The sequence below is a fragment of the Cajanus cajan genome, chromosome 4 (genome assembly GCF_000230855.2).
Source record: "Cajanus cajan strain Asha chromosome 4, NIPB_CcT2T_4, whole genome shotgun sequence".
NCBI classification, from domain to species: Eukaryota; Viridiplantae; Streptophyta; class Magnoliopsida; order Fabales; family Fabaceae; genus Cajanus; species Cajanus cajan.
The window spans coordinates 52,809,064-52,823,480 of record NC_138520.1 but is presented as its reverse complement, the minus strand read 5'-3'; the positions used below and the strand labels follow the sequence as shown (position 1 = coordinate 52,823,480).

The 14,417-nt window shown below is 26.2% G+C and overlaps 1 protein-coding gene across 2 annotated transcripts; it reads left to right on the top strand.

The window, feature by feature from the left end:
* Positions 1 to 7,896: 7,896 nt before the first annotated feature.
* On the top strand, positions 7,897 to 12,913 carry LOC109814288 (enoyl-[acyl-carrier-protein] reductase [NADH], chloroplastic). Of its 2 annotated transcripts, none has more exons than XM_020378675.3 (13): positions 7,897 to 8,087; positions 9,034 to 9,353; positions 9,912 to 10,021; positions 10,144 to 10,199; positions 10,287 to 10,371; positions 10,457 to 10,504; positions 10,889 to 10,963; positions 11,035 to 11,146; positions 11,229 to 11,280; positions 11,364 to 11,415; positions 11,558 to 11,615; positions 12,304 to 12,402; positions 12,491 to 12,913. In XM_020378675.3, exons 2-13 carry the CDS (start codon positions 9,071 to 9,073, stop codon positions 12,643 to 12,645), a joined length of 1,185 nt encoding a protein of 394 aa, XP_020234264.1. In that variant the 5' UTR covers positions 7,897 to 8,087; positions 9,034 to 9,070; the 3' UTR covers positions 12,646 to 12,913. The 2 variants fall into 2 exon arrangements, with proteins under 2 accessions (XP_020234264.1, XP_082928695.1); XM_083072569.1 differs by lacking the exon at positions 7,897 to 8,087 and adding an exon at positions 8,143 to 8,362.
* Positions 12,914 to 14,417: the final 1,504 nt, after the last annotated feature.

Below are 14,417 nucleotides of genomic sequence, written 5' to 3'. Positions count from 1 at the left end.
GGGAAGGAGCGAGCAAGCGTGTAGTGGGAGGGAGCGCCAAAAAGCCTCCTAACATTTGAATATATAAAAGCACACTTCAAAGGTTTCTTCTTCAAAATCCTTCCTTTTACTGCTTTCTGATTGTTGCATCGCATGTTTAATTTATTCATCATGTAGATATCTTATTCATAGCCGTTTTTAATAAATAGGGGTAATTTAGTAATTTTACACTGTTATTTATGAAATAATCCGTCATAGGGAACCCGAAAGGGGCGTTGTGGGGTGCTAACACCTTCCCCGCACGTAACCGACTCCCTTACCCAACTCTGGTTGTAATGGCCAAAGTTGATTTGTGAAATCAATTGCCTTATCCCTTTTTCCAATGTTTTGAGTAAAACATTGGTAGCGACTCCAAGAACCCTACTACTTGTGAAAACCACTAATCCATGGAGGGTCTCGCTTGGGATTAACATGGATTGGTGAATCATTTAATAAAATTGTTAGTTCGATGAGGTCTCAGTTTGAGAATAAGTCGTTCTAACAATCCACCACTTTTCAAAACTTTAAAAGGAGTCCGACCATCGTCGTGAATGCCAAGGTCCGTTTCGGCGGGTGGCGACAGGGACAACACTTATTTTTATATTTATAGTATTAAAAACTTATATATAACTTTTAAAAGTATAAATATATATCATAATTATTTTTTACAAGCTTTTATATCTATGATTATGATTAAGGATGAAAATAAGTCAGGTCAGATTATATTATATTATAATTTAGTAGGTTTGAACCTAATATTTTTTTTAAAAAAAAATACATGTCCTAAATATGACTTATTCATCTATCATAGACATTTTTTAAATATTTGGTTAGAATTACAATCCTAAAAATATATTTTATAATAATTTAGTAGTAATAAAAACATAAAAATAAATATGTTATATTGTATAAAAATCAAGTTTAATTTATTTATAATATAAACATGTTTTTAATATCTAGTACAATATTTTAGATGATAATTTATTTCAAAACATATTTTATAATAAAAATTTTAAATAAAACATAAATCTTCCAATCTTTCTCATTTTGATTTTTTTAATCAACGTATACAATCTTACGATCTTTAATATTTTGATTTTTTTTAATCAATGCATACATAAATAGAAAGCATAAAAGATAAACATATATGCTACAAACTTTATTTTATCAAAAATTAAACTTTTTAAAAAATTAATTCATTATTAAGGAGTATTCTTTATCATACATGATAAATGAAAAACTCCTTTAAATTTATATTTTATTTCTTAAAATATATTATTTTATATATCTGTGTGTATACAACTCCTTTAAATTTATATTTTATTTTTAAAAATTATTATTTTATATATCTATGTTTATACAACTCCTTTAAATTTATATTTTATTTTTAAAAATCTATTATTTTATATATTTATGCGTGTGTGTGCGTGCGCGTCTGTGTATTTTATTTTAATATAACAGACAAGAGATTAGAAGCTAATCTCACTATCCAATAGTTATCCCATGTCTAAAGTGAGATTACTTAATCCTCTCTTATCTTGACGAATACTAGTCAAACAATGTGAATATAAAAATGAAAAAGAATTAAGAAGCGTAAAATGAAAAATTGTCGTAACCCACAATCAACCTTTCAGGAAAACAATTTAACCATGATTCCTTTTCCTTCTCTTAATTATTAAAATTTATAAATAAATAATATATAAAATAAACACATTTCTCCAAACCCAATTATAAATAAATAAAATATATAAAAAAATTATAGTATAAACACAAATTTTCAAAAATACTCTTAATTACATAATTAATTAAAACATAATTTTCTCTAAATACTTTCTATAACAAAATAACTTCACAAATCTACTTTATTAATAAAACACTCATAATTATTAAAAGCCTCTAAAATATTTTTTAAAGATCATTTAATTATTTAGAACATTTTTTTTAATAATTTTAAAAAATTTGGAGTGTTACAGTCACTGTTTTTACTGTAACCACAATAATGACGATGATGGTAGCAACGACGAAAAAAGTGATAATGATAATGATTGTAATAATAACAATATAGTAGTAACAATAGTGACAATAACAATTATGATATAATTTATAATAATGATAATACGTGATAAATATCATTCAATCTTTGTTATTTATTTGAATATCTTTATCTTCATAAGAATAAAAGTAATAGTGTTTTAGTATAACTTATGAATGTAGAGAATTTATTTTAAAAAATAAATAAATAAAGAGAATTAAAGTAGTAGCGTTTTAGTATAATTGCAATGATAAATGCATGGAATTTATTCGGTATTAATTGTGCACGTAATTCTGCAAAAAAAAATGTAGATAATAAATTTTGCAATAACAAAACTATTTTTTTAATCTTGGGGCCAGCTATCCCACCCTTTGAAGTGCCTCCAACGTAGCGAGGAGATTAGTCACTGCTGTCGGCGGTGGATACTCCAGGGACGAACCAAAAAAAAAAAAACTATTTTTTAAAGAAACTATCATCACTTTTGATTTTCATGGACTAAATTGATCATAATAATAATATATTTTAGGAATCAAAATAAAAAAAATTAATATATATATATCATTAATTAATTATTTTTATAAATATTGCATGTGCAATTTATGCATAAGTTTTCTAAAATCCTTAGAAAAATTGTTAATTTTATAAATTTTAATTAAAAAACATTTAAACACAAATTTTATGTTCAATTCAATTTAGAAAATTTAATAAATTTTTTATTCTTATAATTGATTAATTTATAAGATTTATAAATTATGTCTTGCCTATTCAGATTATGAAATAGTAACATTCACATATAGACATGAATAATCAATGAAAACAAAATAAACATAATATAATAAAAATAAAATTAAATGTTGTACCACCTAATTGAAGTAAATTTTCATTGTAATAGTTAAATACTATATATAAATATAGGAAAATCATATATAGAGAATTCAAATAAATATAAACATCTAATAACAAATATTTAAATTAAAAAATGTATCATATACAAATTATATGTTAATATAATTGGTTTAGGATTTCGTAAGATTTTAAAATACTTTTTTTGAGTAAAAAAGTCCATTGGTATTCAATCAGGATTTTATGTCACTTAAAAACAATCCAGTGGTATTCAATCTGGATTTTCAAGATTTTTTAAAGAGTCCATTAAAATCCACTGGTATTCATTTGAGATTTTTTACAACTTAAAAATAATCCATTGGTATTCAAAAATATAAAGATTTTAAAGGATTGTTGTATGAGAGAGATTTTGAAGGACTTTCTAGTGTTATCTATAAATACCAGATTCATAAAACAATCCCATCCAAACCCATCGGATTTTGAAGGATTGTTTGAAGTGACTTTTCAAGTGTTTCAAGAATTTTCAAGAATTTTCAAGTGAATTTTTCATATTTTTTCTATGCTCCTGTCTTCTCCATTTTTTTCTCTACTAATAATACTACACTATTATTCATTGCTCATATATAATATTGTAGTATTGTTCTCATCTCATTCCCCTATTTTGTGAAACTCTGATATGTAAATGATAGTGTCATTGACTTGTTATATTTTTTTGTTAGTTCTCTTTAATTGACTTGCTTTATTTTATTCTATGTAGTTGAATTTGTTCCTTTATATAACACAAAAAAACGATTGAAATTTTAACTTTCAAGTGATAATTTTTTTTATAACACACGTCAAGAAAAGAAAAAGGTGAAAGATGAAATTGATATCATAATCTCTACAATATATATATATATATAAGATGAATTTGTTAGGGTTTCTGTGAGTAGAATGAGATGAAAATGAATCTTAATTGGGAGAAGAACTCTCTCAGCATAAAAATTGCGATCTCTCTCCTTCCCTTAATTTGTTACTCTTATCCTTCCTCATTTTATGACTCAACAATTATTTTATTTTTTTTACTATGAATTTTTCTTTTTATTTTTATATTGTAAAATTAGGATTTTTTTTATATTTTAAAAAAAGAAAATTAACATAAGACATTGTAGTATCTAATTTTTTAGGGTTTAGGATTTATGACTTCATTAGCTTATTTTTTTAAAAAAAAGAAAATATTGTTAAAATATTTGTTAGAATAATTTACATTTATAAATATCGTTAAAAATTATCATATAATATATAACTAAAATTATATATATATATATATATATATATATTCTCTATATCTAAATACTTTTGTTTATATAAAAAAAACTATATATCTAAATATTTTTCCAGTATCAAATATACTGATTTTTTTTATATAAAAAATTATCTTATGTTTCTATATTTGTGTTTTTGCATGTTTTTTTTTATAATGGCTGAGGTATTTGATCCATTGGGATAACCAAGATATATTTGATCTTGTATGATTGGTGTGCTTCTAAAAATAATAATATAATTTTATTGATTTTGTCTCTTATCCATAATTATTTATATAACTAGTTTTCAACATATATTGTTTTAGTAATTCAAATAGGAGATTTACAAGGAAATAATAAAGGAAAAGGAAAAGAGAAAAAAAAATATGAAGCTTGGAATAAGGAGGATTCCGATGAATTGTTACAATTGATAGTAGATGTTATAAAAAGAGGATAGGATATTATGGACAATTATTATTATTATTATTATTATTTATCTAGACATTATTGTTTTTTTTATTATTTTTGCCTTTGACTCTTTTTAAATTTGAATGTATGAATTTTTTTTTAAAATCTTATCAAATGTCAAAACTCCACAAAAAATCTATAAAATTCACAAAATCTCACAGAATCCATTAAAATCCTGATTTAAAAGTCTTGCAAAATCCATTAAAATCCTGATTTTAAGTCTTATAGAATCCTGCAAAATCTTAAAAGTCATAAAAATCCTGCAAAGTCTTTTAAAATCCGCAGGATTTTTTTTAACTAAAAAAGTCCTTTAAAATCCTAATCCAATACACCCCCCTAAATTTATATATTTTTTCACAAAATTCTACACATTAATTATCACAAATATAACATTTAACGAATAAAAATACAACTCTTAATTTAATATAAATTTTAAACTAAACAATCTAATATTTCTTCATTTTCTCCTGCATATTAATTGTCAAAATTTTAAAACTTCCTAAACCATTAATGAATTTCAGTAATGAAAATAAAAAAATCAATTTCATATCATTTTTTTTTAGTATATATACATATATTATATCATTAATTTATTATTTTTATAAGCATTACACGTACAATTTATGCATAATATTCAAAAATCCTTAAAATAATTTTTAATTTTACAAATTTTAATAAAAACATAAATTTAAATAAAAAATTAATCTTCAATTTTTTTAAAAAAACTTTTGTGATATCTACTCACCAAATTTATTTTTTACCATTTTCCAGCAATAATTGGTAAACATATTATAAAATTTACCATTCATTCAATTCTTCCTTAGTTAAATAAATAATTAATTTAAATATATATATATATATATATATATATATATATATAAATGATAAACTTATATATATTTGTAAAATTTCTCATGCAAATTATATATTATTATAAATTTATATAAATCTTTCTCAAAATTATTCATATTAATTACCACTCGTATAAAATTTGACGAATAAAAATACAACATTTAATTTAATACAAATTTCTAATGAATCATTATGTCAGTTTTTAAATTTGTCAATTTATTTATGATATGTAACTAAAGTAGTTTAACTTTAAATTTAAATTAAGACAAACAAATTTAAAATTATCATTGATACATTGAGTACATATTTTAATTTGTTATTTTTTATATTTAAACATCTATGAATAAAACATAAAATTCAAATGTTTGATTATTTAATTTTTATTTTTCTTCATATTATGATTATGTAGTATAAAATACATTCATATATTGAATGAATTATTTTATTTTTTGTTTTGTAAATTTTGATAAGCATGAGATATTTATGTTATAAGAAAATATTTAATAACTATATTTAAATTAGTTTAATATATTTTATATTTAATATATATATATATATATATAGTTATTCTTTTCCAATATTAATGTGGCAGAAAAAAAAATTAATCAGTTTAATATTTAAACCATTGTAATTCTTAAATTATTTAACACAATAAATACTACATAACACAATGAAATTCTATAATTTAATATTTCTTGAATTATTCATCAGTTACATAATTACTTTTAAAAACTCTTTTCTATTTAATTAAATTCAATTTTAAATTTATATATTTAACATATATATGTATATTTATTTAAATTTATTGTATATATTAAATTTAGTATAAATTAATATATTTAACCTTTCATATTCATCTTATGATTTTAATAATTTAAAACAAAATAATTTATCTAAAGTCTTTTCATTTTCTCCTGACATATTAATTGTGAAAATTTCTTAATTCATTAATAAATTTCATAACTTTCTAAACGAATAATAGATTTAAAAAATAAAAATAAAAAATTAATTTAGTATCAATTTAATGACCAAATAGATGATATAAAGACTATCATTGATATTTCACTTGATATACTTATTAAAAAGTCATATGATCTTTATGATATTGATTATATTTTATAAATTTGACAACTATCAAATGAATTCGTAAATTACTCACATTTAAAAAAATTATTTTTCAACAAGCTTAATTAAATATTAATCAATATTTGAAACATAATTCATAAGATTAGTTGAATATAAACTTTAGTAACAAATTTATTTTTTTAATAATTGATAATTAAATAAAATAATAACAATAAAGTTACATTTAATTTCAAAATACTCGATTATTAATTTTTACTCACACGAGTTAAGATCTAGTGATAGTTATTAATATCGTTTCTTATACTAAGAAGTTTTCTTATTTAAAATATTATATATATAGAGAGAGAAACTATGCATCGATAATATAAAATAATTTTAAATTATTATTCAATTATAACTTATTATATATTAAAAATTTATTGATTTTTATAATAATTATCTTAAATGTGGTATAAAAGTAATTTCTAATTATATACCCTTTTTTATATAAATAACCATTAATTTTTTTTAATAAATAAAGGATTAATAGTCTATTTAAATATAATTTAGAAGTGTTTTTAATAGTTTTTTTTTATTAAAAATAAAGAGTATTTTGGGTGAAAAAAACTCTTAAAAACTCTTAAAAGTATTTTTAATTTTGTATCCAAATAAACCCTTATGTAAATAAATTCTTTTAAAACTTTCTCCAGCCTTCCACTAATGAGGTTTTAGAAACATACATATGGAAAAAAATTCTTAGTCTGAGTTCCCTTTCTAAATAGACAACCAGTCTAAAATCAAACCATATACTACATGCCATTTGCAGGCCAATGCTCTCCATTTGACACTTCCTCTCTGCTTTCATACATTACTTGCTAATGGTGTCCTCAAGTAACTTTCCATCAATTTCAATTTTTAATTTTAAAGAGCAAATAGGTTGTGCTCTCATAACTTTCGTTCAATTTCAAGGAGAGTGTATGTTTTGTACCCACTGCTATTTGATAAAAACTGCTATATAATAAATTTATTGTCTTTTATAAAAATAACTTAAATATCATACATATATTATTAATGAATTTTGTTTTATTTTAATGTGAAAATAAGCTTAATATCATGGCATGGATCTATGTCCATTAAACTTTAGATTTAATTTTTTTTATGCAAAGTATATCAACATTTAATACTGAGTAAGAACTTATAATAACTCATGCACCATTAGAAATAAATGCGTTAAGCTAATGGAGATTTTACTAAAACTACATGACTATTATTAAGGATTTATTAATTAAAGAATGAAGAATAAAAAGATTTTATACAAATGCTGTTGCATTGCATAGAGATGCATTCGACATTTCCAAAGTCTTCAGCTACTCTAACCTACTTCACATAAAACCATAACAACATTGTTTCCATCGACCCAGTTCCTAGGCTTCCACTGCCCTATTATCTAGCCACAATCTAACACTTACCAACAAGTTTGGCCTTTAGCATTTCCTCTTCCAACCCTCTCTCGTTTCTCTCTCCAGGTAACACCCCACTTTCTCTGGCCTTCTTGTTCTTGTTTGCTGGTTTCTATTGCGAACTGGGGCATTGATCAATCTGCATGAGTTTGCATTTGATCAAGGGATGTGTCTATGCATGCTTTTTTTGTCCTTTTTATGGATTGGTCATTGGTTTAAAGCATGTTGTATTTGATCAAGTAATGTTTTTGTCGTTATAGACAGTGAGTGACAAATGAGAGTTTTAAACAAGTGATGGGTCAATGGTGGGGATTTATGGGGATCAAGTAAATTCGACTAAGGTGGCGTTTTCATGTTTTTATTATTTATGAGGAAAAAAAAAGGTTTTTGAGTCTGGGTGTAATGTAGTAAAGGGCTTTAGTGTTGAGGGGTAAAAAATTCGATAAAATGACTTAATTTTTTTTTTCCCCCTTTCTTGTTCTTGGCCAATTTTAGAACCTTCTGATCAACAAGGAGGTTGGATTTCTTTTATTCAGTTGAACATGATTGGCCATTGGTAGAACCATTGGCTTTCTAGTCTTTGATGATTTTAATTGGTTAGAAGTTTTTTATTTCTTTTCTTATATAAAATATTCTAAGTAACCAAATTATATGCATAATTCACGGTAGTAAACATTGACTGGTGAATCCATCAAAGACAAAGTTAAATACACTCATTATTAGGCTAAATGATGACTTTTCAGGGTTTTTTTTTTGTGATAATTTTATATAAAATATGCTTAGTGAAAAGTTGGAGCCAAAGTCTGTAGTCAAATATTGTATGACATAAGCAAGTAAAGTTTCGATTGATGACCATTAGAATTGAGTTAACTTCTGAATTATTTGGTATCCTGGGGTAGGTTTATTTGTTATCACAAGTTTGTTAAGTACAAGGTTTGGACAAATGGAAAAGGAACTAATTGTTTCTCAATATACTATTATTTGCTGGTCCTAATGTTAGTTTTATGTGCAGATCTGGGTGCTCTTTCATCATTTTACATTTGTACAAGATGGCAACAACAACAATTTCCAACTTGCCAACTGCAATGTCAAGACCCAAGATTCCTTCATCACAACGGATTGCAAATGTAGGTCCTGCAATTCTTGGAGGCAGGTTTAAGGTTGGCTCATGTTATAAACTGTCAAGTGTTTGTCATGTTGCATCTGCACAACCTTTCCAGCAGGGCTTGACAATGACATCAGGTGCTATAAAACATGACAAAATCATAACAAAGGCGATCATCAGGTCTAGTCCAAACCAGGAAATTCCAGGATTGCCAATTGATTTGAAAGGTTTCACTTCTTTTCCATCAATTTTCATGACGATTTGGCTTTTACTTACATATTTGTTTGCAGGATGTACAAACATCATATACTCTGTGTTTTTATTTACTTTATTCTGTAATTTTGAATTTGGCTTTTATATTTATGATTCGAAGAATACATGCCCTTAATATCCCTTCCTGTGGTTATTTGATGTAATGTCAATATGAAGTGTAGTGTTGTGACTACATAACCTCTTTTCCCTATTCCAGAGTTTACTCATTCTGAAATCTACTTTGCTGAAAGTTGGTTTACTAGAAAGGTAATGTTTAAGAAACATTGCTCTTTAGACTGTATTTATAAACTGATGAAAGGAGTCCTTTGCATCTGCGGCCTACATGTGATATAACAACACAACAATAATATTTAAGTATTTACCTTTTTCTCATAAATCTCTTATTCCCAGGTGTACTTTTATTTTTCTAACTGTCCTTTCTTATATCTTTGATTTGTTGTGGCATGATTTTTAAGGTATCCTATGCTCTCTTATCCTTGATTTACTGTGGCATTCCACCGAATGTTATGCAGGTAAAAGGGCTTTCATTGCTGGTGTGGCTGATGATAACGGATATGGTTGGGCAATAGCAAAATCTCTTGCAGCAGCAGGAGCTGAAATTCTTGTTGGCACATGGGTACCTGTAAGTATATATTACAAAATCTAGTGTTTTGTTTTGCACGTTGTTTACTTTTATGCTGAAATCATGTTATCTTTGTGCAATATTCAAGTGGTCAGGTACTAACTTTGAACATTTTCATGTAGGCTTTAAATATATTTGAGTCTAGCTTACGACGTGGAAAATTTGACGAGTCACGCAAGTATAACTTTTAAATGGTGCTATCGATTTCATTAGTTCGTAAATATGAAACTCATTTGCTTTGCTAACAATGAACTCCATTTTTCAGATTAAAAGATGGTTCATTGATGGAGATTGCTAAAGTGTATCCTTTGGATGCAGTATATGACAATCCTGAAGATGTCCCGGAAGATGTAAGAGAGAATTACATAATTTTTAATGAAATACGCAAAGTACATTTACAAAACATATCATCTATTTCTGTTGAAAATTGTATAGGTGAAAGCTAACAAGCGCTATGCTGGAGCCTCAAATTGGACTGTACAGGTATAGATTAATCATTCTATCATCTGTATTTCTCTACTGTTGCAATATCCTTTCAATCCTTTTGTTGTGAAACGAGTGTCAATTATGTTCCAATTCCCAAAGAGCTTTTTAATTAAATTTATCTTAAAATGTTGAACATATTATCAGTTTTGTCTACTTGGACGTATGAGTTTGTTTTTAATTCAATTTGCCATCTTTTTAATCCTTTTGTTTTGCCAAAGAGCTTTTTATTTATAATTTTTCATAATGGAGATAAAATCTAGGCGATTCATGGTTGAAACATAGGATGCTTTGTTGAGTACTGTTTACTTAGCGATCTGTCTCATGTTGTGGTTAAATAAGATTAACCATACGTAGTATACTATGATATGTTTTACCTTATAGGAAGTTGCTGAATCTGTCAAGAAAGACTTTGGCAATATCGACATACTTGTGCACTCTCTTGCCAATGGACCAGAGGTATTACAAAAATAAAGTTTGTTGTTGCCTGATGTCTTTTAAGCATTAACGAACACTCAACTCTGTTTTAGGTCAGTAAACCATTGTCGGAGACATCTCGGAAAGGATATCTTGCTGCCTTGTCTGCATCAAGTTACTCTTATATTTCTTTACTCAAACACTTTCTTCCAATCATGAACCAAGGCATGTCCATTACCTAAAAGGGTTGGCATTTTATTGCTTCATCCTTCAGTGTATAGTTCTCACCTTTCTGTTTTGGTTGTAGATGGATCTGCAATCTCTCTTACATACATTGCTTCGGAGAGGATCATTCCTGGGTGTGTTGGATATGCTTTAAAATGCACATGCTTGTTTGATAACATTTTTTAGTTGTCTAAGTTTTGAAATGTCTTATATGCAGATATGGTGGTGGCATGAGTTCTGCAAAAGCTGCTTTAGAAAGTGATACAAGAGTGAGTTTTTTTTTTTTTTTGTTTTCAAATGCACATAGGCAAATAGATATGTTTTTCTAACTTTCATTTTCCTAACTTTCTCCCTCTCTCGTTTTCCCCTTTGGTTATTTGAAATTATATCCCAAGTTTTCTTCTTTTTCAGGTGCTTGCTTTTGAAGCTGGTAGAAAGAAAAGAGTCAGAGTCAATACTATATCCGCAGGTATTGATGGCTTCTTGTGACTTCATTAGCTAATGATTCTTTTGTGCTTTCCTTTTCTCTATGTAATGGCATATAAATCCATGATCTGGAGCAAGGGATGCCAATTGCATGGAAAAATAGGAAGATTGTAAAGTCTTTTATGCTTTGCTCTTGTTATATTACAACATTATTGATTATTGATGTCTAATTCCTCAAGTATACACAATTTAGGGTTGATACAACAATAATAACAATAACCTTATTTGATTAGGTGAGGTCACATACATTGAATGATTTAAGAAATATTATTTACCATAAGATTCCTTTACATAATTTTTTCCAATATCTTTTTGGTCTCCCTCTGCCCTTTTTCACAAGATTGATGGAGAATTAAAAAGGTATATTTGTCCCAATACGTTTTATTATTATTATTATTATTATACATGCCTAAAGACTTTTTTTTCTCTCCTAATACTGTGTAACCACTTACTCCCTCATGTCTCTTTTATAAGAAAAAAAATCGGCACATTCTTTGTTTTCAAATATATACAAATTTCAATTACTTTTACTCAAAATGTGTGAAATTGTTTTAACAGAGGAAGTATGTTTTAAATGCAAGTTAACTTTTCCTATAAGGTAGATTTTTGCATGTCAATGAATGTAGTGCAAGTTGGTAAACATGTTGACTTAAATTGTTTTCAATGGCTAGGTCCACTGGGAAGCCGGGCAGCGAAAGCAATCGGCTTCATTGACATGATGATTGATTATTCATTTAACAATGCACCACTGCAGAAAGAACTACATGCTGGTAACGTGTCCCTTGAGATTCTTCCTTTCTGAAATAACCCTTCACCTTTTTGTAAGCAAAACTTAACACTTTGGAGTTGTTGTAACAGAGGAGGTAGGCAACACTGCAGCTTTCTTGGCATCACCCTTGTCATCAGCTATTACAGGTTCTGTTATATATGTTGACAATGGTCTAAATGCTATGGGTGTTGGAGTTGACAGTCCAATATTTAAAAACCTTGACATTCCAAGGGAGCATCAATGAAATTGTCCACTCAAGTGCTTAGTTTTTTCTCTTCTTCCCCAAGTAAGGTCACACGGCTTAAGATGATGAAAAGAAACTATGACAAGTTAGTTTTTACAATTTCATAAATCGGTGAGCGGTTGTTTGAACTTTGTAACAGTTGTTTTTTCATCAATTATGATCCACTTTTCACTATCTTCCCCCAAAATGTATCTTACCATTTGAAGAGTTGTACCTTGAGGTTAAATTATTTTAGTTCTTAAATAAAAAAATTGTCAGGTTTGTTGAATTTTCCTATGTGCAAGGTCCTTCACTTTCAAACTTTCTAACATTTGTTGAACTATACACCTATTTGAAAGCACATAAATTATAGTGTGCAATTGGACTAAGAACACTCTTGAATAAGTTTTCATATATGTTCATATTACAAAAGTTAACAGCTATTATTATCAATGAGTTAGGACTAGTGTTTTCGGGTCACAACATTTATAAAACTAAATTTTCAGATAATGAGGTAACTGCATATGAGTATCTGTAGAGTATGGAGATGAACTTTAAAGTTGTCACCAATATTTTGGTATGGAAATAGATATTATAGTATCCTATCTATTGTCACCCTCATTTGATAAGTGTTTATTATTTTGGAAATGTTAAAATTACACAAGAGAATACATTTTTTTTATAAATGTTAAAATTAGTGATAAATTTGAGAAATTATTTTACTTGGTCTTTTATTATTCAAGAATATTTTTTTGTTGCAACTCAAGTGCTCCAAGAACATTTATTAGATTAACAGTGTCATGCCTGAATTAACTTATTAATGTTATATTTAAGTAATAACAGTAACAATAAAGTAAATTCCCCTCAAAAAAAAAAAAACAATAAAGTAAATAAGACATAAAAAAGGAGATAGACATATTTAGTTTTAAGGTGAGAATTTTCTAATAGGTGCAATGTGTTACTTTGGATTGATTTGGGTAGGGGGATGGGATGGAATGGAGTGAATTAACATAAAATAAAGGAATGGAATATAATAAAATAAAATTTTCATTTTATTATTTGGGTGTATAATTATAGAATAAAGCAAAATTGTCATTGGATAAAAAAAGAAATAGAATAAATTATTTTTTTTATTGTTATATTATTCTTATATCTGTATTCTTTTAGTGATTAAAAGTGGTTGTAGAGTAAGGAGGCAACTCCGAGTTTCTTTCTATTACATGTTGGCTCTACACCGAAAAGAAAGCATGTTGGGCTTGGGTTGCAACTAGAGGCTCGAAATGTAAGCAATTCTATCTAGTTATAACTAGGTTCATGATATATACACCTCCTTTTTTTCTATAAGTACACTTCCTTTTTTTAAAAAATAATTAAATTTCTAAAATATTCTTAATTTTTTTAATTTTTTTGTTTTTAATTTTTAATTTTATATCTACAATATTTAATTTATTACTTTCTTTTTCACACATCTTTCCTCCTTTTTTAATTTTTACATATATCCCCTTACCTTTCTTTCATCACATCTATTTTGGTAGCATGTGAAAATTAAAAAAAAAGTGTGTGAAAAAAAAGAAAAAAATAGTAAATTAAAAGTTAGAAGTGTAAAATTAGAATTTTTTTTTTAAAAAAAAACTACAATATTTTATAAATTTTTTAAAAAAGGAGGTATACTTATAAAGAAAAGGAGGTGTATATATCATGAGCCTTATAACTATTCAAGTAACTTTTAGGTATGTGTTTGAAAAATCTTTTTATATGTATTGAACAAACTTTTCACTTTTCAATATAAAAAG